The 27,649-nt window shown below is 43.9% G+C and overlaps 1 protein-coding gene across 1 annotated transcript in view; it reads right to left on the bottom strand.

The window, feature by feature from the left end:
- diaph2 (diaphanous-related formin 2) overlaps positions 1-27,649 on the bottom strand; it is a 417,030-nt gene that overhangs the window by 296,208 nt on the left and 93,173 nt on the right. The window contains exon 6 of the mRNA XM_048230740.1: positions 14,355-14,494. Within this exon, the coding sequence (XP_048086697.1) occupies positions 14,355-14,494 (140 nt within the window). The remainder of the gene's footprint in view (positions 1-14,354; positions 14,495-27,649) is intronic.

Below are 27,649 nucleotides of genomic sequence, written 5' to 3'. Positions count from 1 at the left end.
ACGGCACATGATCCAGTGCAGATGGAGAGAGTGAGAGAGAGAGAGAGAGAGAGTGGGAGAGAGATAGTGGGAGAGAGAGAGAGAGAGTGGGAGAGAGAGAGAGAGAGGTTGGAAGTGCTGCGTGATCAACGCCAGATTATGTCATTAGCGTTTGCTTGTCCTTCGCTCCGGACTGTCAATAAAGCAGAATACATGGAGCACTTTGTTGCATTAAAGGGCCATAAGTCAGTGATTTATACGGGCCTTTTTGACAATGATTTTGTGCAATAACTGAATGCATATTAAAGTCATTTGTATTGACTGGCAGATTCACAGAAGGCCCACGATTAGGGCTGAAGTGTAGAGCCCGAGGCGACGCAGAAAGGTGATGTGCGGATTTCTTTGATCCGCAATGAAATTATCCAGGAATTACAAACACTCAAATTCTCGATACACCATTACTCAAAATTCATTAACGGGAGACCCAACCCAATTTGCAACTTATTACCGTTTTGCTGTTCAGTACATTGTAATGGGGTGCTTTGTTAATAAAACAAAACAATATAATGTTCAAAATTTATAACTGTCTGTTTAATAAGAGCTTTCAGCTTAATGTTTGCCATTTTCTTCCCACCATTTGTTTTCGGGCAGCTCATTGCGAGCAAACACAGTTACACAGCGATAACAAAAATGAGATCTTCTGAAATGATCTTGCCAGCCATGCACAATCACACCATTGTTTATGAAGCTACAACATCGGCATGGGGGAGTGGGGAGAAAATGAGACACATGAGACAGCAGAGAGTACCAGACGAGACATGACCAAAGGAGCGCAATTCAGAAACCCCACTATCGAGAAAACACTCCAGCATCGTTTATATTTGCCAGCAACGACTGCTGCTCTTAATGACACTACCTGCAAACTCAGACCGATGTTTCCTGCACAGTGGTAAAATGAAACAACAGAGTTGTATTAGGCTAATAAAAAACAAATATTCCGCTCTCCACAATTAAACAAACATAGAGACTGTCATACAAAATCTATATCATCATACCGAAATTCATATTAAAATCCCTGGATGTATGAAAAGAGCCAAGTTGACACTAATCTGTCTCAATCAAAGAGTGGAACAACCAGTGGCGATGTCCTTCATGTGAGTGGAGGCTTTCTACACGTCCCACCTGTCTGACATGGGACATGGGCAGGGGAATAAAAGCCTTTAAAAGGTAGAAGTGACAGTGGGAAGCCTACCTAGGTTAGAGACACCTTCATTGTGTGTTGTCATAGGCTTTTATCACGTTAAGGTGTCTCTCTTTCTCTCTTTCTCTCTCCCTCTCCTGCGGGAAACGACGGAGAGATTAATTTGGAGTTGGCAGAAGATGATAAATCTTCAAGGCTAACTCCGTTGAAAGGTAAAGCTTCATGGTGGCCCATTCTTCTCCCGTCTGGCTCCGCCGTCTGCATCTATATATTTGTCCCTTGCCTTTCACCCTATCTATGTGTCTGTCTGAGTTTGAGTCAGTCGTTTCTTCCTCCCCCAAGACGCCTCCTGTCAAATCTGAGGCAGCCCCCCCCATAGTGCTATCAGTTCCCTCTTCAAGCATCTGTGGCATGCACCCAAAGCTTTCATTAACTTCAGTTGTGTGGTGGGGGTGGAGGCTGGAATTTTTTCATGAAATATTGATAGGTGTAATCCTGCAGTTAAGTGCCACCAAATTGTGTTACATTCCACAATCATGTGTATTCCGCAGGCAAAATGAAAAATTTATGGTCCATCTTCCCAGGACTTTTTTTTTTATGGACGGTACAGTATACTAATTTTTCTGGGTTGATGCAATTATGGGGCATTTTATGCAGAGCACCATAAAAACAGATTTATATGAAGTTATGATGGTGGTCCATGAATGAGTCCATAAATATGAAGATGTTGTATATACACCAAAAAAATATACTGAGTGAACAATCACCTGCCTCATAAGTTGGTAAAATAAAGCCTTATTTATCTCTGCTGACAATACAGCATTTCACATTGCTTCCCATGGAGCATCATTCTTACCTGACTTGAATGGATAGTGGACAGAAAAAAGCACCTTCATAACACAGCATTATAAATATTTGATTACTGTGATCGTAGCACCCCAAGTATATGTATGATGCTACTACAGGGCCTAGTTTATATACAGCAATCTCCAGCAGTGATGCCATTATTTCCATTTCCAGAGTGGGAACAAAACATACTAAATTTGCTTTTGGTTTGTTCGGGCTTTGTTGCCACCAGCCTGGTAGCCTACACATGAATAGAACATTTTGTTTTTCCCTTGTGATCCACACACTGTATTAAGCTATATTCTCTTGACTCAACCATGGAGTTTTCCTGCTGCAAATAGAACACTGAATGGCTTTCTGTCACTACACCAAAGCAATGATCTCTCTTAAAGGATCACTGAGCACCCAGTACACTTGCAAAAGATGGCAATGTCTGTTTCTCAATGATTTTATTTGTTTATCTATTATTTATTTATTTATTTATTTATTTATTTAGTCATTTTGTCTTATTCAGTTGTTTTGTCACATACACATAAGTTTAAGGCATTTTTTTTAAATCCTGACTTTCCATTGTAAGCCACCCTTTGATGATTGGTATGAAGGCAACCATGTAACATTTTTGCACCGCCTTATAGCATGACTTTGGCATATAAAAGAAACAAAACAGACAAACTATTTTTTCCTGCTATGACCTCTTTAACACTGCATCTTTGTCATGGCTTAAAGGTCTTAACCTTTACAATGGTGGGCAACAGAATCATACAAATAATGAAATGATGGTTATGTAATTTCATCAAGAAGTTAATTAACATTCACTAAAGAAGGACCTTTTAACTGTCTTGTGGGTATTGTGCTAATAAATCCTGTGCATACTGAAAAGGTTAAAGACTACAACGAGAATAACTGGACAAAAAGTGATAAAGAATATTGACATGTAGCACAGTCCTTCCGTAAATGAGAAAAGAAATATCAAATTCATTGACATAAATGCAGCACTAATGAAAGAAAACGAGACAGAAAAACAAAAGCACAAGCACCTTCACTTCAGCCACAACGTTTTTGGAACTTGCAAATCACTCCTCGGGGTGCATTAACCCACCTGCACTTCTACCTGAGCGCTCTAATGAAGCTGTAAATTCGAAGGGAGGCCGTGTCTCTCCCACACATCCTATTATGATGACGATAGCACAAGTTTGTTTACTCTCCTCCTACTAGAAATCCAGCCGCGCCTTTGCCAAGATCTCTTAAAGGCACACTATGCAGGTTTTTTAGCTTAATATGGAAGTTTTTTAGCTTCATTTACCTTCATTTAACTGCTTCAGAGTCATTGGAATGGTTATATGACTTTTTCGGGTTGAATGGTGGCCGCCTCGCTTTCCCCTAGCCTGTGAGCGGAAAAACCACCCCTTTGCAACTGTGGGTCCCGGGCCGACGGCCTCAGTGTCAGGAAGTATAACGAGTGTAACGAATTGCTTTACTGCATTCAAATACACATACACGCCAGGCAACCGGCTAGAAAAAGGTAGCGATGGAGTTTCTCAGACATTCGGTCATGACAGAGCCAGAAAAAAAAGAAGCAAAAACAAAAAAACAGTAAGGAAATTGCCAATACTGCATAGTTTACCTTTAAGAGAGACACGCGACAGGGACTAAACTTGTCTATATCTTATATGAGAAGGACAGAGAGCTGTGTGTGTGTGTGTGTGTGTGTGTGTGTGTGTGTGTGTGTGTGTGTGTTTGTGTGTGTTTGTGTGTGTGTGTGTGTGTGTGTGTGTGTGTGTGTGTGTGTGTGTGTCTTTGGGGCAGGTGGGGGCTGTTGGGTTCTCAAGAGGCTGTGCTGTGCTGTGTGTGTGTGTGTGTGTGTGTGTGTGTGTGTGTGTGTGTCTTTGGGGCAGGTGGGGGCTGTTAGGTTCTCAAGAGGCTGTGCTGGACAATGTCAGACAGAATGTGAAGGATGGCAAAATGATATTAACCTCCTCTCAGGCTAGCGTGACAGCAGGTGACACAGCAGATATTGGATTTTGGAATGTTGGACAAGGAGGAGCGAAGCAGGTGGCACGCCTTCCAGGACAATATTCCTGGTGTCAGCGCCACGCCCTGAGACTGCAGTGGCCTCCAGGCAGAAAAAAAGGCTTGTGAGAGAGTGCCATTCAAACAGACGGACAATCCCCGACAGGGAATTTGGATCACGGCGGGACGCCGGTCGCGGACGCCATTGACTTGCCCGCACATCAAACCGCATCAGCTACTGCCTCCTGTCGTCAGGCTCGAGGAATGGGAGGTTGTGGGGGTAGAGGTTTCGGAACCGGGCGGTTTGGGGGGAGGTGGGAGGGGGGGGGGTTTAGCTGAGGGCAGTGAACACATCTGTGAGCGGAGAAACAACATGGGCGATATCAGCTCACGGAGTGGTAGACGGGGGAGAGGGCGACAGCTTCGCTTCGCTCCCTAGACACACTCAAATGACTCCCCGCTGAGCACAAAACACTCCTGAAATTTCTAATTATCTTCCAAACAGCACAGGCCCCCCTGGCGCTGGGTGGGAGGGGGTGGGAGATTAAATGGAAGTTTGGGAGAACGTCTGGGAAATTGCCAGAGTGGTGATTGATCGGACCCATTAATTGAATACTAGTCGAGGGGCCCGTGGTTCACCTAGGGTGCCCGCGGAGGAAGAGAGGTGCGTGAGAGTCGCACGTGGTCGTTAGTGTCAGGGAAGACGGTGGGCGGGTGAGGGGACTCGTGGGTGTCGCCTGGTGTAGGAAGAGGGGGCGGCCTAGTGGGTGAGAGGGCATTTGTGGGTCTATCAGACTGGCATTGTCTGTCAGCATAATAAGGACTAAAGGAAACTGTAATGGTGGCTTTAGTTTTTAGCCAGGCTGAGAGTGACAGTTTCAAGGCTTCACGAGACAGCTTCGCTGTGTTCACGGAGGGGTTGTTAGTGCCTTGGATGAAAAGAAATGAACACTGCAATTAGCAAGCCCTTATTACAGCCTTAAATGACACTTCAAACGTGACAACAACAATCTTCAGGGAAAGTGAAGGGTAAAAAACCCTGAAAAAAACCCACTCATCTTCCATGCAAGCCTCCGAATGTGGCCGGTGTTTTGTTTTTTGTTAGTGTAGGGATGTCGATACATTCAAACTACATACTGCAACAGGATGGAAAACTGCTTGCGACTTCTGCTCTTGCTATGCTTCTGCATTAGTAATATTGCGGTTGCCAAAGAGCTGACTGCTCTCGGCTGTCACTCTGCAGTGAGCCGGGGACAAGTAGGTCACCCGCACTTCAATTGCATGACCTAAATAGCTACCTCCTCACGACAGAGAATCACAACCTCTGTATCTCAGAGATTTCGGGCAGAGCGAGATTGCAGGTCGCATACCTGTCAGGACGCAAATATACAACTGTCATCTCCATTTGATTCTTGTACTGCTTTAAAAACTCTGTTGAGTGATAACTGTCCCATTTTCCAGCAGCAACCAAAAAAAAAAGAAAAACAATATATATATACACTTGCACATGGGTCCTCTAAAATATGCAGTGTGAGAGGCTGACAAATGTATTTTTAAGAGAGACATTAACATACATCACATCAAATGGATAAACAGATAACAAGTACTGTCAATAGGAGTGGGTGCACGGCATTTAAAAGTTATTCCTGCCATTTTAGTCTTTCAAAAATCAGTAATTAAGATATAAATAAAAAGCTAGCTGTCGGTCACGCACAGTAATGTCAGAGAAAAACAACAGGTAGAGAGAATCTGAGAAAAATAAGATGACTTTATATCCTTATTATTTCACATAATTAATAAAGGTCCCAGATGAACAAATAATAGATTAATAAATATATTAATAAATATATTATTTCTATGGGAAACTGACATGGACATGAAAATATAGTATACCTTTTACATTCCTCTCCTTTCTACTTCACCTTGACAAGTATTGGAGCAAAAGAGCTAAGCTGCAGCCTGGGGCGCTTGGTGAGGTTTGTAATAACATTTGGAGTCTGGAGAATCCAGTCCTGTCGCACAGCGCAAGCAAAATGACCCCAGCAGCAAGCTTCAAACTCAGTCGCCATGGCCACCACAGATGATGTTTTGATAACTTCCTTAGTTCCTCGATGTCTTTCCTTACGGAAGCCCACGTTTTTTTGCTTGTTTCTTTTTTTTTTTTATTCGGTCAAGGGGAATATCAAACGACAAACTTCCATCATTTCTCATGGAGGTGCAACAGATGGATGATTGACCCACAAAGCCTGTGTCCTACTACTATGTCCTTGATTCTGGTGGGGAAACTAAGTTCTTCATCTCAGGCTTACTGAGTATGCCCCAAAACATGGTGCTTCGAAAAGCAAAATGGTTACCACAGCAAGAAGTAAGATGTAAATTATGCATTATAGAGTGTAACTACATTTTTCACAAACTCAAAACTAAATTATTTGTAGAGTTTGAGTGTGTGCATGTATGTCACTGTGCACAAGTCTGTGTTTGTGAGAAATGTCTGAAGATATATTAGGCACTACTTAAACTCATATTACAGAAGCTGCAAATTAGTTCAATTTAACTGTCAATAATAACTGCTTAGAGTGGTAAAATTAATACAGACAATAAATTAATTATAATGACAGAGATGTCTGGCAGCAGAAGCATCAGAAATGACAAAGGTTTTAATGCTCGGCTTGCTCTTCAAAGCATGTGTTGTGGACTAAGCCGGCGGTTGGACTCATGCGTCCCTCATGATGGAGAACAGCACATTCAGGAGACATCCATCAACACAGAGTTGACTTCTCATTACGCTAATACACTCCCCATAAGCAGATCGCACACAGTGGCAGAGACACACTCCGCATTCTAAATGTGCTAAGCCCACACACACACGCACACAGACAGACAGACAGACAGACAGACAGACAGACAGACAGACAGACAGACAGACAGACAGACAGACAGACACACACACAGACACACAGACACAGACAGACACACACACACACACACACACAAATGAACTGGTAATTCAAACGTCCCACCTCAAAGTACATTGAGAAATGTTTGTCTGTGGGCGTTTACGTCCTCACCGTGAGGGATTAATGGTTATTGATCTGCTCTGTGATCACTCATCTAAACCTGCGACGGCCACTGTCCGAGCCAGTAGAGCCTTCAGCACTGCCACACGCTGATTAATAGCCCGGGGTTGTGTATGAAGCCGAGAGGCAGAGGGCCAATCTCCTGGGATGCACCAATTTCCAACTTGGAACAAAAAAGTCAAATGTGAGATGATTTATTTACTATATCTGTGATTTTTGTCTTGTTGTTTTGTGGTTGTTGTTGCTGTTGTTGTTGGTCTTCTTCTCTCTCTCTCTCTCTCTCTCTCTCTCTCTCTCTCTCTCTCTCTCTCTCTCTCTCTCTCTCTCTCTCTCTCTCTCTCTCTCTCTCTCTCTCTCTCTCTCTCTCTCTCTCTCTCTCTCTCTCTCTCTCTCTCTCTCTCTCTCTCTCTCTCTCTCTCTTTCTCTTTCTTCTTCTTCTTGTTCTTTTTTTTCCTCCTCTTGGTTCTTTCTGTTTGAGCTATAAATGTTTCATTGGTGGGTGAGTAGTTGTTTTTCAGACCCATCACTCTGTTTCCTTTCATCATGCAAAGGCTGGATTTCAGGCCCGGTGGGTCTTGCTCTAAAAACCACATCTGTTGAGCAGTGCTGAATTATCAAAGGTCCTAATTTGCCCATTACCACCGGAACACAGAGCTGGGGGTATTAAGGCTGGAGAAACTGATAGGCATGGCACAGATGCCTCCCCCAGGAGGATTGGCTTGTAAGCTCACTATAATGCTCACCTCACTCCCCTCTAATATCCTGTAACCACAGAATGGATTTGGTGGGTATATGCGTCCACTCACTCATACCATACTCACATACACACATCACAAACACACGCACACACATGCGCACAAACACACACACGCACGCACACACACACACACACACAAGGGCACACGCACGCACACACACACACACACACACACACACACACACGCCTATCCAACCACACACCCTACGAGCCACCCACTCCTATAGCAAGCTGTCTCTTTGAGGGCAATCGAAGAGAAATGAAAGATGAGATATAAAGTAGAACTCCAGAGACTGACTCCGACTCAAATATGACAATAACTTTATATCAGAAGAGCTTCAAGACCAACTCAAGTCTCACTGGCCTGTAAACCTGAAGAAAACTTTTTTTTTTCCGCTGGCGACACTACTGTCTACCTAACTAATTCAAAGGCAATGGCAATGGGGATTCCTGGCCATGAATATCACACATCTGTAGCTCCACAGCTGCAGACACCTCAGGTCCTCAGGAGGGAGAGAGGCTCTAACGGGGCCTCGCCCAGGTCGCAACACTGGGTGCGAATGTGGTGAAGCACTGCAGGGCCAGGACTGGAAACACCTCTGTGTCTCACAGAGGGCAATCTGCTACCCTTAGTGAGGTGGTGAGATGTGTGTGTGTGTGTGTGTGTGTGTGGGGGAAGAGTCCTCTGAAAGAGCTATTAAGTGGCTGTTTTTTATGCTTTTTTGTCTTCCAGTGCATGAGTAGGTGTGCGGAAACTTCTGGATTAACTTTTATCATACTACTTTAATATTGAGTTCAGTTGCAGGCCCTGTGGCACTGTTCGCAGTGCAACATGAGGGGGAAACACAAACTGTGGGGAGGAAAAGGAGGAGAAAAGGAATTAAGGGAGAGAAGGAGAGAGAGAGAGAGAGAGAGGAAGAGAGAAACAGCTGCCATTAGATGCAGCTCATTTTAAATCTCCATAAATGGGGAAATAAGAGACAGTGATTATCACTGTAACTTCGCATTTCACTTCAAGCCACGGGATTAGAAGTTAATGAAACAGGACTCTATGGTAAGCAGCGAATGGTCTGACACTTTTAAATGAAGAAAAGTGCAGTCAGACGAAGAGACAAATTTAAAAGAAGCACGGCAGAGATAATTAGCATTACTCGTCACAGTTACTTCCTGTGCCAAAAAAGATAGAAAAAATAAAACAAACAAATAAATGACGGCAGAGTGCTGCCTGCAGGCGTAGCCATCTGCAGGCGGCTCTGTTGGGGGGGTTATGTGCCACACACCTGTATGGGACGCCTAGGGACACGAGAGCCACATGCAATGCCCTTCTAGCCACCTGGGCAGGAAAACAGGTGTCTGGCCCAGCCAATTAAACTATTGCACAAACACAAGCCATCGGCAATAATTAACAGCCGGCATCACATCACAAAACAACAAGAGCAACACAGCTGAACAATATTAACTGTCCAAGAACTTCTTTTTTTTTTGGGCTCGCAATTAAGTATGATAAATCCCTAAATAGCTTCTGTGTGATATACAAATGGACACTGTGGTAACCATGGTTACATACGTTTTGTGTAAGCTCAATGTACAGTCACTCTATAACAATGGCATGCAAACAAGATGACCAAGATGGGGGGGATGCAAATTGTAATTATTTGCAGTGGGGTTTGTCCTTGAACTACCCTTGATGTTAAAACATGTATGCTGGCAGGCTTAAGAATAAAATGTTTGTTTTCAAAGCCAATATGTCCTCCATGATGCAAATACACAATTCTCCATGTCCTCCATGATGCAAATACACAATAATGACAGTTCTTTGTATTCTTATTCACATGTTGTAGTCTAATTAGACTAAGTACAAATGTTGTCTATACACTTTTCCATAAAAGAGGGTCCAGACGTTCTTTGTCACAAAGATTACATAATTGGTCCAAGTGTTTAGTGCTGTTTTAATGTTAGGTTTAACATTAAAACAGCATATCTTGTGCATTCATGGTAACTACTGGTAACTGCTGCTCTTGGATTCCGTATGCTTCAGATTTTTTTTCTTTGTCTCTGGGATATCGCATATTGTCTACATCTACAGACACAAGTGTATTTAGGTTAGCCTAATAGCTGGTTTGATTTGCAATGAGCATCAAACCAGCTAATAGGCTAACTGAAATACACACCAATCTCTAGGTATGATGAAGGGTATGTGATGATGTGGGGCTATTTTAATTCCAAAGGCCAAGGGAACTTTATCAGGATGCATAGTATCCTGGATCCATAAAATAATTGGCCTTTAAAAATAAAAATCTGTCTGCCTCTAAGGGAATTTAACATAGGGGTGTGAATACTTATGACCCCTGTATTTTAAGGAAGAACATTTTTTTTTACTTTTTTAGGCATTAAGATCAATTTCCAAAAGGTTTTTATATTCTATATTTTATATTCCTCTTTTTAGTCAACTTCAGCATGGGTTCAAATACGTGTGAGCCTAACTGTATATGTCTACTCTCTCCCACTGATACCGTGCTCAGCTAAACTGGCTTTTTCACCTGTTTGGTTGTGCTGGGGTTCTGAATGCATCAACTCCACCAAATAGCCAGCCTAAAGTCTGTTCCCACAATAAATCTAACATTTAAAAACGTCAATAAAAGGATAAGAATTGAAATCTACTTAACGCTGAATAGTACTGAGACAAACTTAAAGGTTCTCTAAGCACGGTTGGGTAACGTCCCTTCTGTTGATGTTTCGAACAAAACAGAGAGCTAGCTCGCCCCTCCCTCCCGTGCAATTGAAACTGACATGAACGTGCATCTCGTTGGTAATTGGCTGGAACAGTTAAGGGTAAATTGTTAAGTGTAAATGTGTTTCATTATGCAGATTCAAATTATTAAATTAAATCTCTGATCACATGTTACACAAGTAATACAGATGTAATGTGATAACAGGTGTATTTTACCATCGCTCTGAATGTGACTTAGTCATCCATAATCAAGGACCAGAACTATCCGTTTTATAAACAAGCATTTAACTTGTTTTCAAATAGAGTAATCTTTGTAATTTATAAAGTAACAATATACATTATAATTGCCTATCAATAAAGCATATTTATATTGCACAGAAATCAGGATGAACTAAGTAATGTAATTTTAAAAAAAACCTCTGGTGGTAATATCGCACGTTGCTTTGTTAAATCCTAAATAACTCTGGTAGAAATTCCTTCACCAGGATATTCCTACTCTTTCCCTGCCTGTGCTATCAACTGGTTTTGCCATCAAAATAGGGCCTTAAGCCTACAGTAAGAAATGCTTATGAGCACGTGCACTACAAAAGACCGGCCTGAGGCAGTTAAGACGGACTGCGGGGAATGTATGCAAATCTCAGGTTGATAAACAGAGGGCAAGGGCAGCTTAAGAGATTAAAACTGTCCAGAGTGTGGCTGCAATGATTTGTTTCCCAAAAGTGAATTCCAAATACATCCACAGATCATTTGTCCTACAAGCTAAAAAAAATGGTATCAGTCCTTTTTCTCCCACTTTTCAAATTATCTGCTGATGTTTTTGTCACAGCCTACCACACTTGATGATTAATATGGAATAAACCTAACTGCAAAGGCTATGATTTAAATGAGTTCTCTCAGTAACATATTTGTTAGCCCTACACATGGATAATGTTTGAAAGGACATGTAAGTAATCATCCTTTGCAATAGCCGTGGGGCTTAGAGCATTTTTTATCAGGAACAGATTGGCTTTTCAGTGGATGGGGCCAAACCCTCGCTGCATCTTTACAAGACAGAAAAAAAGCAAGGCAATGTCTAACAAAAACTTTAAGAAAAAGTTAAAAATATAAAATCCAAGAGTGGACCTCAGACTTTGTATAAATAAATGTGTTTATTGTAATCTATTTATTTGCTTTTATTGTTGCTACTGATACACAAGTTACTCTTTGATTTTTTTTTATATGCCACTAAAAAGACCACTGAAAATCATTTTCTTCAAACTTTAACTAGTGTACTAATACAATACCATTTGCTTTATTACTACAACCTTAATCAACAACTTTTACATGTCTAAACAACCGGTCTGTGTTTAGAGGTGTCAGAAAACCCACTGCCATCTCCATCTTAGTAAAGTATGTGTCTCACTGCAGAGTCTCAACAGTCAGCCAGACCTTAATCTTATTCCCAAAAAAATACAAACCTGAACAAGAAACATCAACAACAACAAAACAAAGTTTACAACTACAGTTTAGCTTCTGATCTGTGGTACATCTAAAATTGTTAACATTATTTTGGTGTTCCTGCCAAAGTGGCTGAGTGTGCCGAATCTGGGACAGCCATTGCGTGAGGTGAAATTTTAGAGCAAGGGCGCAGTGATCTGTGCTCTGTACACAGTGTTTTTTTGAAAAAGCCACAGCGAACCCAACTGCTTTATGCCATGCCGCTGTCCTCTCAACGCTCATTTCAAATACATAAACCTAAAAGTACACTGCAAAGGTTACATTAACATAGAGCAATCAAAACACAGAGGGGGTGCGGAGGAAGTAAGGAAGTCGGGTGGGGGTGGGGGGTATGGGGTGCAGCTTGCATTTCCTGTGTGTTGTGATCCGTGACAATTAGCTCCATTCATATTAATTGGGAGTAACCTTGGCATGCTCGCCGACAAGGCTGAAACGTCCCCTTCAGTCGTCGCAGCATTAAAATAAGCCTAGAAGGGGACAGGGGGAGCTGGGGGTGGAGGCACCGGAGTGGTCCCTCCGCACCACCCCGTCAACACATCACCCCAGGGGTGCCTTCCTCTCAGCAAGACCTGGCCTTCGCCGGGTGACGGGGAGGAGGGAGTCATGTCCACACAAGCGCGCGGGTAGCCCTTCCTTTCACTGGCGGTGGTCAGAAGTTCAGCAATTTGCACACACCCAGAGGGTGGTCTTGGCCTAACTCGCGGCCCTTGGAGCAAACTGCCCTTTCACCGCATGGATGTGCCAAAGCCAACACACACACACACACACACACACACACACACACACACACACACACACACACACACACACACACACACACACACACACCACACACACACACGATAAACAAGGCATCAAAGTTGCAGCAGGGTACACAGAGTGGGCTTACAGACGGAAAAGACACAAAATAAGTGAACAAGACTTTGTTTTTTTGTGTAACTTAATGGGCAGACTGTCGGCTAAAATGAGATGAATGCAGAGGATGTGCTGGGCAACTGATTGATCAGGGAAAGCACAGATACCCATAATTAAAGACAGAAGCTCATTAAACAAGTTGTGTTATTCTGAGGCATGCTCACTAGCCATCTAAATGAAGATTTTGTGTCTGTGTGTATAAGAATTAAGCGGAGCAATTGGGTGATAGTGTCTATTACTCTAGGCTGACATGGTATGGATGTCTCTCCCGTTAGACCACAGAGAAGCCTGTTAGTAACCCAATCTGTGCAGACACAATAATGAGGTCTCTCCCTGTGGGGTGGGGGGGGTCAGACCATCTCTCCTCTGGAGGCTTCCAACGGGAACGTCCTCTCTCTGTTAGCCGAGTTTCTGTCACTCTATCTGATGACCACTCTATATGCACCGCTCATTGATTCACATTAACGAACATCTTCCTGTTAGTGGACTGGTAAATAATTGAGAGGGTGCGCTGTCACAAACTGTTCCCTTCGTGCAGCTGGGACCAAATTAAATTTGAAGACCCCATCTACACGTGGAGAGGGGGAAGGAGAGAGGAGGGTGGGGTAATAGAAGTCAAGTTTGGTGAAAATGGTCTTCCAAATCCAGCACAGTCTAATTATGATTGAATGAATGGGCCAATAAAAGATCTGATGTGAATTTTGCTTTAACTAGTGAATTAAAGATGATAAAACAGACAGGAGGAGAGCAAAAGGAATAGCGGGCCAGAGCAAGGCCAAGAGACATATGAGAAAAATCAAAGCAAAAGAGGTTGATCTCTGGGTGCTGTGCTTATTAGCATCTCGGCAAAACGGCTTGCTTTCTGATGTGTGAAAAGCCGACTTCCTATCCATTAGGGCGCAATGGGAAGAGTGGTGAGCAATAACGGCCTGCCCTGGTGGCCACTGTGGGCTACGCTCATTTAACCAAGCCTGTGGCACCGGGCAGACAGGCCCGAGACAGCTAAGGACCCAGCGCCAATTAGCATGCTAACTGCTCATGAGAAAAAAAGAGGGGGCTAGATGCTAGTGCCACAAACATAAGTAGAGAGAGACAGACGAATGAACTCAACACTGCTTAGAGTTTTAGGGAACATTAAGGGTTTTGTAAGAAGACTGGCAGGCAGTCGCTAGAATCCATCTGCCGTCGACACATCTCGGGCACTTAAGCAGACGGCACTCGAATGTGGGGCGTGTGGAACTCGACGAGCAGCGGTCGGTCGGCGTGGTGCGAGAGACTGATGTCACGGCGAAGAGGAGGAGGAGGAGGGGGAGGGCTAGAACAAGAACAGGCCTGACTGACCTGACAGGGTTGCTGGTCAGGGAGACGCGCAGGGACTCCAGGCAGTTGAGCAGCCTCTCGTCGGTGATGCCGGAGCGCAGCTCGTGAACGTACTCCTGGGATGACAGGGTGCACTCGTGCTTGCTGTTCCTCAGGCCTCCCTGCAGATATAAATACATGTTAGTGAGGGGAGAAGAGATCAAATTGGGGAGGGGGAGGGGGAGGGAAGGGGGGATCAGTCATTGCTACAGCCTGCCTGCACAGATACGCATTAATTACAACATGTGTGTTAGGCGCCATACTGCTAGCTTGACAGGAAATGACAGCGTGCAGAGGAGGTAACGGGACTGTGGTGGCTTTGCTGTAAAGCCTTATCATTCAAACGTACAGCTGTGAAAAAGCAGGGTGGCAATAAACAGTGCTATATTTTTTTTTTTCAATAATAGAGAAAAATAGGGTAGACAGCAGTGAAAAACGGTACAGATTTTGTTTTGTTTTGTTCTGTTTTTGGTTTGAATTTAAATCACGTTCAAGCAGTACAAGACAGACATGCCACTCTCAAGCTGGCCCTTGCAGACCACTGAAACTGGCAGCCAACTGGGAAGACCAGCGGTCATCCCTTTTCTCCCTGGCTGTGTAGGTCAGTGTGCACGGAAACATGTTGGATATGTCCCTGGGATTAGAGCTGTCCCTGTTTTCTAGGGCAGGCTTTATTTAAAACAAAGCTGGCACCGACAACGATAAGAAGGCAGAGGGGAAGGAAGGGAACTGACTAGCCACTAACGCTGCAATAACTGGTAGCGAAGAGCACAACGACGGATTTACCCCCTGCCAAACGAAAGACACAAAAGAGCAATTATGGTCTGCATCGTTTTCCATGAAAGAGAAGATTTACAGAATCACTGGGACTTTATCCGCCTTTCACAAGATAAAGGATTTGGAAAATGCAATCATCAGTGGACCCCTAAGAAGACAGGGGGAACTATAAAAAAACACAACTAAAAACAAAAACACAGTTTGATAGCGCATGCTGAGGCAGAATATGGGATTGACAAGCTGAAACTGTGTGATCTCTCTCTTAGTCACACACTCACACACACACAGACAGACTTCAATCAGTGTAGACAGACAAGAGAATGGCAGGTCGGTTGGTCCAGAGGGAGCAGTACCGCGTGGCCCAGTGCCAACCTTGTGGCTCCAAAGCAGCGTGACAGTTGTGCACAGGCTGACAGTGCTGAGGCTAAACGGATTTCAGTGGCGGAAAACTCTGGAAGAAGGCTTCAGACCACGTTATCACAGACTGTTGTCTACCCAAAGCGCTGCAACCTGCTGGCAGTGCCAGGTGCAGACGCTCTCTCTTTTTCTTTTTAAAACTTTCATGGAATGTGGTCATTGGAGAAGTTTGTCTAAGACTGCAGCATGAGGATCCTACACTTCCTCAAAAGATGTTGAGAAAAGCCTCTGGTCAAAAGCAAGAGGAAACAGTAATGTGGGGTTCCAGATCCATCCATAAACAACAACTTATATCAGGATGAGTGAAGGCTCAGAGGAAACGGAGGATGTCAAGCCTCCCTCACTGTTTCAGTATATAACTTTCTGAGCCCAACTGAAATCAATTTCCCTTGGCTGTCAATTCATCCAAGTTACTATCAGCAGAATCTCATCTCACAGCGGAAAGTCAGAGACAATAAAGAACACAGCAAAGATTGGCAATCCATTAAGGCATCTGCGGTTTCCTCAAACACACTGTGGCCAACACAACTAAGTGCAAGGTAATATGGGTAATGGATTTTCTTCTGTATTTGACACACATTGGCTGATTGAAGGTACTGTAGACAGAGCATCATTATGATGAATCAATGTCAATAATTTCATATGCTCCACATATTTAACTTTTTTTTTTCTTTTTTTAGCCTAGCCTACCCAGAAAAAAAAAAACAACTTGCCGAGTGTAGTTGAGGAAATAGCATGTCAGGACTCTGAGGAGGGTGTCAAAGTATCCATGCAAGACAGTATATCATACTGATGGAGATGGAGGAGAGAAGATAGACACAAAAAATACACACAAAAACATACAGTATGCGCATGCATGCATGCATGCATGCACACACACACACACACACACACGCACACGCACACGCACACGCACACACGCACACGCACACGCACACACGCACACACGCACACACACACACACACACACACACACGCACACACACACGCGCACACACGCACGCACGCATCTAACGACACGCACACACGCACACGCACACACACACACACACACACACACACGCGCACACACACGCACACACATCAGAGAGGAACTTCTTAACTGCAATGAACTCATTTCAAATGTGTTTCAGCTTGGGTGTCTGGCACTAATAAGTGGCTTGGGAGTAATATTCGAGCACTTTCATCTGAGGGGGGTGGCTGGTTGTCTCCCACATGGCAGTGTCTGAAACATACACAAGGGAGAAAAAAGTCTGCCTGCATGCATGTTGCTATCGGAGGGTAAAAATAAGCTCCATGTCCCACTAGCGAGCTGTCGAAGAGCAAACGCAAGCTTCCAGAGCCGTGTTTGTCATGCCGGAGAGACAGGCATGTGGATAAAGGAGAAATCTCGGTCCGCATAACTTTGGAGAATTTATGTAGAGCACCGCAATCCTTCACCATGGTAAACAAGGTGGGTATCTCAAACAAACAAAAAAAAAAATCACATTGACAGAGTGACTGACAGCAATGAAATACAGATAGATGGAAGAGACAGGTGGAGTGAACAATGCTTCTTTGAGTCGCTGCTCAACAAACACAAGGCAATTGAATAGGCAACAGATGCGCTGCTGCCACTCTAGCAAGCTCTGAGGTGCGCGGCAGTGAAAGAGACGAAGATAATCTCTTCGCTTTGTGATGTAGACATTAAGCAATTTTTTTCACGGGGAGAAAGAACATGAAACCTTCAAACTGAATTCAGAATGCCTTTTCTGGCGACTCATGGACGGATACTGGCACATTTCCCACATGCCTTGTTCCTCAAACCCCCCATTCTGCTTGGAGCACATTCAAACTCAATAGCCTCTGGAGGGCACCTGACTCAAAAATTGCTCAACAATCTCTTTCGCAAGTTCAAAGCCTTTCTTTGAGTCAGAGGCTTAGGCCCCACAGAAGTGCTCTGCAGGCAGGCGTTGCTATTCACCCCGGGCCCTGCGTCTCTCTGTGGGGCAATCTGCAATCCTTCCGCCCTGCGCTCTCCTGCCCGGAGCACCAGCCATTCACGCGGTCCGATTCACACTCGATCTCCCTGTGCGGCCTGGTCTCTCATCACGCTTGCTTTAATTCCTCTTGATCTCTCCACAGTTGTAGAGTGCACTGCGTTCAACCCTCCCTCCACCTTGCTGTGACTTTTTTTTTTTTTTTTTTTTTTTTGGCAGCTGCTGAGGTGCCGCTCCCCAATCCCTCACCTCAGTAATGACAAGTCACAATGATCTGAGATATAACCAAGCTCACACGTGCCCTCCTAATTTGGTTTTCCTGGAGATTAGAGATGATCAGAGCCGCTTTGAGGCAGCCCCTGGAGGCTGATCTCTGGGGTTTGTTATGCACTGATACACACTGCATTCATGACATCAAATGTAATCTGCAAAACCTACAGATTCTCCTCAGCCACACTCCTAAATGATGTAGGGATGTGGCCTTCTATGAAGGTTCTCAGGTGAATTAGCACTACACAACAAACTATGAAAATTTGACATTTGCTAAAATAAATAAGGATATATTTGTTGCTACATTTTATGTAATGCAGCCGACAAGTTTGATACAGTAATCCCAAGCTAACTTTAGCAAAGGTCAAGTTTGTCTTTAAATGTCCGTACATTCTTAATAATAAATTCTGTGTGTGTGTGTGTGTGTGTGTGTCTGTGTGTGTATGTGTTGCACTTGGTATTTTTCTTCCAAGCAATTCCCAGAGGCCAAAGCTCACTCCAGAAAAGCGAAGATTCTGGTTTCACTACCCGCTGACCTTTAGGTTGGGAAACCAAAGACTAACCATAATATGCGGCTAACAACCCCAGTCTGTTCGTTCCTGTGGGATGATATCAACACTACGGCAGACCACACTAATCATGCAGACAGCGATACCCCCTTGCTTCTAGTAATTGAGTTTCTTCTCTGGGCAAAGCAGGAATACAGGCCAAACAGTTGGTGGTTTCATATGGTGAGAGTAACGAACACCACAAAGAATAACCATGAGGCAGTGAGAGGGTGATTGCAAAGCCACACAAGGAAAGTGTGTATGTGAGAGAGTGAGAGAGTGTGAGAGCAAGAAAGGTGGAAAAGTAGAAAGTAAACGACCCATGGAGCCCCCTGATCACATCTAAGAACCTCATCTCCTGCTCCTATACCTGCTTGTCAACAGCATTTCCTGCCAAACAAAATAGTACAGGGACCAATTACTGTCAATTTGACTTTGGTGACAGCAACAGGGTATCTTAAGAACAGGGTTTCTTACCCCACACCCCACACCATCATTTCTGTCTCTCTCTTTCTGTTTCCTTCCATATATTATGAATTTCACTCAATATTCTCACGTTTCGTTTCATATTATTCAGACTTTCCCTGAATATTCTCAATGTTAATTTCCTTTCCGGCATGCCATAATACACAAGTACATTGTTCTTCCACTTTTGTCTTGCCCTACTTACATGGCTGGTACCCCAGACCCTGGCGAAAGAGAGCGTGCCAAGCATTGCTGATTCTCCTCCACTTGTCTCACCTGTAATTCTCACCTGTAATGAGACCGTAACATGCAGGGCTGCCTCCACCGAGTCGTCCCGGTCTCGCTCGGCAAGACTGATAGATGCATTAAGTATAAGTATAAGTATATACATGTATACTCTTTTGATCTCGTGAGGGAAATTTGGTCTCTGCATTTATCCCAATCCATGAATTAGTGAAACACACTCAGCACACAGTGAGCACACACTAATCCCGGCGCAGTGAGCTGCAGCGGCACTCGGGAAGCAGTGAGGAAGCACTGCCTCAAAGTGGTTCTACCTGCCCTGCCCTACCCAGGTCCCTGCTCATGTGAGCTGGGGGAGAATAATTAGGGGTTGATGGAGGCTGATGATAGAGGTGGGGGATTTGGGGGCAGGCACACGGGCGATGTAATTTAACTCAGCGTGGGGTCGCCTGTGCTGAAATGATCCGGCTAAATTAGGCCCCGAAAACTGTGTGTCATTTTAATCTGCTTAATCAGATAACCACTGATATTGCCTCTCCTCTTTCATTCTCCCTTCCATTCCGCTCTATCTTTTCCTGTTTTTAAGAATGCGTAACCTTTAAGGAGAACTGTGCAAAGACACCGAGAGATTGTCAGACAAACACCACTAATTATCGCCACTGCCAGGACGAGACTGAGACGCAGCGCAATCAGGAAAGCTCAACTACCACACTACAACAGCAACTGGTGGCAAATGACAAATCAAATCTGTGGCATGTTTCCCCTACAACACCGCTCAAGTTTAGCATGATCATTGATGAAAACCGACTCAGTCATATTAACATCCTGCTCCTGTGAAATATACAGGGAGAAAAAAATGAGAAATACGTAAAAATTTAATTACCTCTTCTTTGTATGTGATTAATGGAAATTTCCAAAGTGCCCCACTGATCCTTTGAAAAACAACGCAGATACAATCTTAGCAATTAGTGCACATCAAGCAGTATCAAAGCCAAGTGGAAGAAACTCTTTATTCCTTTAATTTCCTGCTCATTAGTGTGTGAATGACAGCCATGCTGAGGGGTGTCCTGTTTTCTGCAACACCTACTCACTAGATACTACTCACTGTGACTAAAAAACTCTCTCTCACTCTCAGACTCTCTCTCTCTCACACACACACAACTCATGAAATCCAACAGAGACAGGGCAGCGAGATAGAGGATGCAAGAAAGGGAATAACAGAGGCAGAAAGAGAGAGAGAGACAAACAGAGAGAGAGAGAGAGAGAGAGAGAGAAAGAGAGGAGACAAGACTATTCTTGAAATCTGAGACAGCTGCTCAGGTACTCATGTCTCAAAAGGTGAGGGGGGCAGACCAGGGTGAGATGCTGACTACCTGGATGGATGTGACAACTCCTGCTGCCCTCATGAGCAGTCCGTTCAGCTGCCCAGCAACGCTCCCGTGTCCGTGCCCAGCGGGTTACTGCCCTCCAGGACTTTACCTCCATGCACTTTCTTTCCTCCCTTCTTCCAAAAAATTGCATCTCTGGGAGGTATGCTATACAAAGAGAATGCCAACGGTGAACGTTTCACCACTCGACTAACGTGAATAAAACCTGACTCAACTGTGTGCGCCAACTTCATTTATCTTACTTACACAAGTTGCCAATGATTTTTACATTTTTTGTGTTTTTTTTTTTTTTTTTTAAATATGAATTCAATAATTCTGCTACACAAATCTCATTCATATGCACATACAGCTTATTCTGGGCAGTAGAGAACTAATGGCATTAGCCATCTTCAGCCTGGTCACAGAGTTATTTCAGCTTCCAGGTCTCCCTCTCAGATGCCAGCCACCAATATATGACAAGTAGGCTACACATTTTTAAGTGCTAAAAAAAACACTTAAACTTGAGAACAATGCCACCGCCAATCAACGACAGGCAGCAATGAAGGCTTCTGAAAATGAGAAATATAAAAAAAAGGTACTTTTCTCAATTTGGAGAAAACATGAGTACCTGGCTGTGGGCCCAAGTCATCACAGAGAGACCAGAAAACCAGGTCTCTAGGTTGATTACATGCTCAAAAACTGCCTACAAAGAAAACATCACCCCTGCAACAGCAGGAGTCTGAGGCGGACACGATTAAAGCATTAAAAGATTTAGCCCCATTCACTGGAATGCAAATACAACCGCACCTAATGCTCAGCAATGTCAGCTTGGTAAGACCAAAGTACTCGAGAAAAAGCCTTATGGAGAAAACAAACCTGTGGTCAAAAAAGCCAGAGAACACAGAGTGAGGCCACTGAATATTAAAAATGTGGATATGCAGTCAAACACAAACGATTAGATCAAGAGAGAATAAAATATCTCTCTATGTTTGTAGAACCTATTTGTACTATCTTCCATGTACCTGGGTATTGATCAACAAGAGGACTAAAATGGCAAATCCTATACTTGAGATGTGCAAGGTCATTCCAACAGGATTGGCAACAACAAATATATCCACTTGAAGAATTGCATCCGGTGATGTAAACACTATGGGCTCATTATTTTACCCCATGTCTAAAAAAAAAGACCAAAAAAAATAAGCATGAGTATAACTTGTGAGTTACCGCACATCATGGAATTAAGCCACAATTACAATGACAAGTCTGATGCAACCTAGACACAAATCACACCATGACATCCTTTCCCTGACAGATGCCTACTAACACCGCAACAAATTACTGTCTAACAAAATGATAGCATCTGCTGGCTTTGTCTACAACCTGTGGAACAACAGTGTGGGGAGAGGCAGTGAACAACCATGAGAGGCTATGTGACAGTGGGGGGGGGAAGGGATGATGCAATGCAGCTCAAAACAGTGCTCTGCGCCTTTGTTGAGCCGAGGAGCCGAAACCAGCAAGCAACCCCTGTGCACTTGGATTTGCATACAGGGAGAAACAGCACTTGACGTCTGCTCCCAATGGTACGCCAATCCGGTGCCAACCACTGAATTCCAATGATGATGGGGGTGAAGTGCCGATGGGGGTGAAGAGCCAGTGGGGGGGCTGAGCTCCTGGACCTGTCAAACTCCATACAAAAGAAATGCCCAGGAGCTGCTCTGGCTCCAGACAACCTCACCCAAGCCTCCTTCTCTCTCTAAAAAACAAGGAAAAAAACAAGGGCAGGTGTCTCTCCAGTAGGAGGGAAGGTCATCTCCACTCTCCTTAAATGTCTTTAGCCCAGGTCTGACCTCCCCGAGGAGGGGCAGAACGCAGACTTGCGGCTGGTTGAGTCTGACAGAAGCTCGCTGATGAAGCCTGCAACTTCAGTACCACACACAGCAGTAAGCAGTACACATGTACAGACCTCCAACACACACACACACACACACACACACACAGAGAAAGAGAGTCCTCAACCCCCAAAGGAGTCTCCACCAGACGTGATGTCTGAATGCAAGCAGGATTACGACACACACATAGACAGAACCACACAGATAAGGGGGGGGTAAAGAGAGAGAAAGCGATAGAGAAATAAAGAGAGAGAGAAAGAAAGCAAAGCAACAAAGCAAAACGCCACATATAATTCTATCAAAACACAAACCACACATGATTTTTTTTTTCCCCAGCACTGCATATAGTCATTTAATAGATCCAATAAAAAGCAGACACTCCATGCTGCATTTGGAGGGATAATGCAATCCTACCCATTTAAAGCCTGAAATTATTGGAGCAGATGCCCTTCAGTAAGAATTTACAACTGTGAAAGTAAAGCTTACAAAGTATGCACAAAGTCACCCTTGTGTGCACCTGCAATTAGGCCATCCAAAGCTCCACAGAACAGGAAACTCAAAGAGATAGAATAAAGGGCAAAATAAATAAAATAGGAAATGGAGACTAGCATTACAGTTAAAATGGATTTTTTTAAAGGTAGACTGTCTGTGTTTTGATCAAGACATATGAAGGTATCAATAAAACATTACTTTGAGCCAAAGATATCCAACCTCCCAGTGCAAATTCAAAATTCATTGAAAGATGAGAGGACAAAACCAACCTGCTCCAAACAACTTGAGGCTGTTTACTGATAAATAAAATAAAAAGTGGAGATGAGAAAAACCTCCATAAGCAAGGCAAATGAATATATTTATCAAATATTTGCACATCAAAGTCCTGCATCTTTTTAAAAAAGTGTTTGTCTAACATACGGTAAGATATGACAGAACACATTCTAATTTAAACACAGCGACACCATCATCATTTTGGTATGTATTTATTTTCTGACATGGAACCCATTTTTGAGTGTCTCCTGTACATCTCATGTCCCTCCGATTTGTTTTGCGGTCATGACATACACCACAGTCATTACCTCCCTAACAAACTCTTTTTACAGCAGATTGTAAAATGACAAAGATTCAAAATACAGAAACTCTCGAGATGCTGACATGAGTACATTTTACTTGATGTACCCAGGAGCTAGTTTCGTTATTCTTCTTTCATCTGTGGAGCGGAGGCAGGTTTTCTCCAGCACACGGATTTATTTTCCTCTGCTACAGACCAATACTAAGATATTCAGAGCAATTACATTGAAAGCATATCGATCTTTCACGTCAACAGTGAATGAGGACACAATTTTCAACTTGTAAAGAGTTTGAGAATTCTTCCAGAAGTACTGTATAAGGAACGTGGTATTTTTTGCCTCTGTGGGTGGACCTTAATTCTTTCTGAGGGAACTGAACATGAGAAAATGTAAAACATCATGATCTGTTAACAATAGGCTTGTTTGAGATCAACTGCGTCTGGCTTTCTACGTCAACGTGATCTTTAGATGCTAGCTGGGAGGAGCTACAACAGTGGGCAGCTCATCCCTGACAGACAGGCTACAGTCTGCTTGACATGACTTGTGGGAGATATCACAGAATTTTGTTTGCAATAAATACAGCAGAACTTTCATTCTTACTCATTAAAATGAGCATGATGACTGACAAAATAAATTCTTATGATGTAGTTTAAATAAAGCACTGTTGTCATACAGTTAACAGGCCTGCATTGTAGCACATAAATTCAATATCAAGTGTTTTCCCTAAATGTGTATCTTATTTAGCCAACAGCAGAAAATAACTGAATATCCAAACGTTTTCAGTAGGCTAGCCTACTGTACCATTGTTGCAGAAATCACATATAAGAAGGTATCCCTTCAATTTCGCTTCATTTTCGCATATTCCAACATAAGGAAGCAGCATGAGACAACAACCTCCTGCTGAACGTCAGCAAGACCAAGAAGATTGTTGTTGACTTCCGGAGAGGTCACACCCAACACCTGCCACTGACCATCGACGGTGCTGTGGTGGAGAGAGTGAGCAGCACCAAATTCCTGGGGGTGCACATCAGTGAAGATGTTCCTGGACCACCAACACTGCATCACTGGCTCAGCCGCCTGTACTTCCTAAGTGAAACTCAGGCGCAGCAAGTGCTCCACCAGCCATCATGACCACATTCTACCGAGGCACCATTGAGAGCATCCTCTCCAGCTGTATCGCTGTGTGGGGCGGAAGCTGCACTGAATACAACAGGAAAGCCCTGCAGCGCATAGTGAACACAGCTGGAAGGATTATTGGTGCTTCACTCCCCTCCCTGAAGGACATTTACACCTCTCACCTCACCAAGAGGCTTATCACAATTGTGAGTGATGCAAGTCACCCCCGCCACAATTTGTTTGATCAACTGCCCTCTGGGAAGAGGTATAGAAGCCTGCGCTCCCGCACCACCAGACTCACCAACAGCTTCATACACCAGGCTGTTAGGATGCTGAACTCTCTCCCCCCTCTCCCCCCTCCACCCTCAGCTACATAACATCCTGGACTTTGGACCCACAATGGCTGCCTTGCACTACTCCACTTGTACACTTGCACACTTTGCAACTTGTTGTTGTTGTCCTGTTGTCCTGAAAACACTTCTGCTGCTCTTACATAACTTGCACCACTATGCCACTTGCATACTTAGGTCAAACAGAACTACCTCAGCCATTTATTGGCCTGACTTTTGCACTATTATATTGACTGTCTACTGTATGCACAATTGCACATTTTCAACCCAAATGTTGCTGCTCTTATTTTCTTCATTGTATGTGCCTTCTTTTTTTTACTTTTTATATTGTTTACTTGAATGTTATGTTTGTCTGTGGACCTAATTGGTAAAATATGTCTTGTCTCCACCGTGGGATAGTGGGAAACGTAATTTCGATCTCTTTGTATGTCTTGACATGTGAAGAAATTGACAATAAAGCAGACACCCGTCAAAATCGTCATGAGGAGATTCCTCCAAAATGGCCCTATCACGTCTTTGAACTGAAGTCATGAGGGCGTGTTTCAGCTCGTGCAGATCGTGGAAGGCAACTGCAAGATCTGTCTGCAGGCTAAGACTCCCGCGATATTTGAAGGTCATGCGACATGGTGTCACGGTGGTAAGTCCCTCCCCGGCTGACAGAAGTCGGACAGGATTTCTAACCAGTAAGCATTGCGTCCATCCCAGTATGCATTGTGTTCAACCCAGCATGCATCACATCAAGTCAGATTTGCACAGATCTGCATGAAGACGAACAAGCTTATTCTGAAAAGGGCTTTTTTCCGTTGAAGTGCTGTCAAGTCATAACCTCAGGCCACAATTATGACAACCAAAACTGACTGGCATCGACACACTGAATTATAAAAATAAATGCCGGTAAATAAAAATGAAATAAAATAAATAAATCTAAATAAATAAATACATAAATAAAAATCCAGTAGTCATCATCTGAGGCATCTCCATCCTAAAACATCAACCTTGTCTCTGATCCTCTCTGAAAGCAATTCAGTGCAGTTTAATCAACCTCCTCCATTACAGTAAATGGACAATTAGCAGCAGGCGAGAGGGACGGTTGTAAGCCATGGGGGAAATTGCCATTGGCTGATACTACTCCACTTGGTAGGGGATGGAAAGGAGGGGGTGGGAGGAGCAGGAGAGAAGAAGACGCATCGCCTTGAAAGCTCCCTCCCTTAGCACAGCAGGGGGAACGCGCTTTTTCACAACTCGGATGCAGGAAATGTTCTCGGAGACGGGGAGCAGCTGCCAGCCGACGTGCCCCCCCGCGCTCGGCGACAGGCTACTGAGAGTGGTAAAGCAAACATTTGTGTGAGCGGCGTCTGGAGGGACAAAGGCAGCGCCAATGCTAAACCTAATGCCACAGGTGCAGGAGGCTGTGTAGTGGCCACATGCAAAGCTTGGTGCACCAAGAAATGCCCAAAATTTGAACAGCAATATGTTTTTGACCATATGTATTCATTTTAATTTGTATGCTTAGCTTTCATCTCAGAGAGTATTCTCAGTAGTATTATTGTGCATTCTATTTACTGGTACGTACTTTAGTCCAGAACAAGGGATCATGAAAATAAAGTTGAACTTATTTTATTTATTTTTTTAAAAACAAATTGAAATTGCGAATCCCTACACTTGTGACAGTAAAACTTCCCTGCCAGTCAGAATGACTAGAACCCTGAAGTACAATATATGAATGTGAAAAGAGGCTCCGGTGAGAGACACCAACCCATGCATCTTCCACCTGTCTCAGCAAGTCCCATTTCAATAACAACGGCTTATGGCGAGGAGAGAGAGAACACATGAGACCCCAGGGGGCCGATCCGTTGGAGAGGTGCTCGTACTCATCTCTTCATCAATCAATCGGGAAGGTCACTCAATCAGATCAATGTACAGTGGTCTTAAGAAGAATCCCCCCTTTTGGGGCTTTCAAATCCAATAGACGGAGAGAGGGAGAGAGAGGGATAAGGAGGGAAAGTTAATTTAGACCTCACAGCTTCTTCCCTAAAGGATGCTCTGTAGAAGAGGAAGGATGAATTGATTTAGCTCTTTTCTTGCATATTTACATGTATGCATTGTCATAGCGAAGTAAATAGCTGTGCTGCTTTTTTTATATATATAAAGGTAGGGGGGGTTGTAGGGCGGAGGACTGAAGTCACAGAGGATCTCATTTGAGCCGGGCTTGTGTCTCAGCAGCATTGATTGCGTTGTGAAAGCCCTAATGAAGCTCCTCGACTCTCCTCGACTCTCCTCCTCCTCCTCCTCCTCCTTCTCCCCATCCTCCTCTTTCTCCACCTCCTCCTCTCCCCTCCCCTCTGTCTCCATCGCTTGTGAACACGCAGCTGGGGCCGACTGAGCGCAAACTACACAACCAAGTCGGAGAGAGACAGACTGGGGATGAGGGAAGAGAGAGATAAGCATGGTGGAAGATGGACAAGGATGGAGGGAAAGACAAGCCTGAGAGGTAGGAGGGGGGAAATAACAAACAAACAAACAAACAAACAAACAAAAACAGACGGGTGAGCAGAGGAGAAATAAATGAGCACCAGCGTTTTTGATGGACTTGTTTGATGATGCCTACAGCTGCTCGGCTTCCCAGTGCTTCGTATGGGGAGGTTTGGCGAAAATGAAATGTACACACACACATACACGTTTGCTGTGAAATCAAATCTGTTTCACAGTGCCTACTTTCTTAGCCCACAAACAACCCCCGTTAGTACACACACACACACACACACGCATTCTGCTCTAATTCAACAACACAA

Source organism: Alosa alosa, chromosome 21 (assembly GCF_017589495.1).
Source record: "Alosa alosa isolate M-15738 ecotype Scorff River chromosome 21, AALO_Geno_1.1, whole genome shotgun sequence".
In the NCBI taxonomy this organism is placed as follows: Eukaryota; Metazoa; Chordata; class Actinopteri; order Clupeiformes; family Clupeidae; genus Alosa; species Alosa alosa.
The sequence above is the reverse complement of the archived record's forward strand: the minus strand, read 5'-3'. Positions and strand labels throughout refer to the sequence as shown.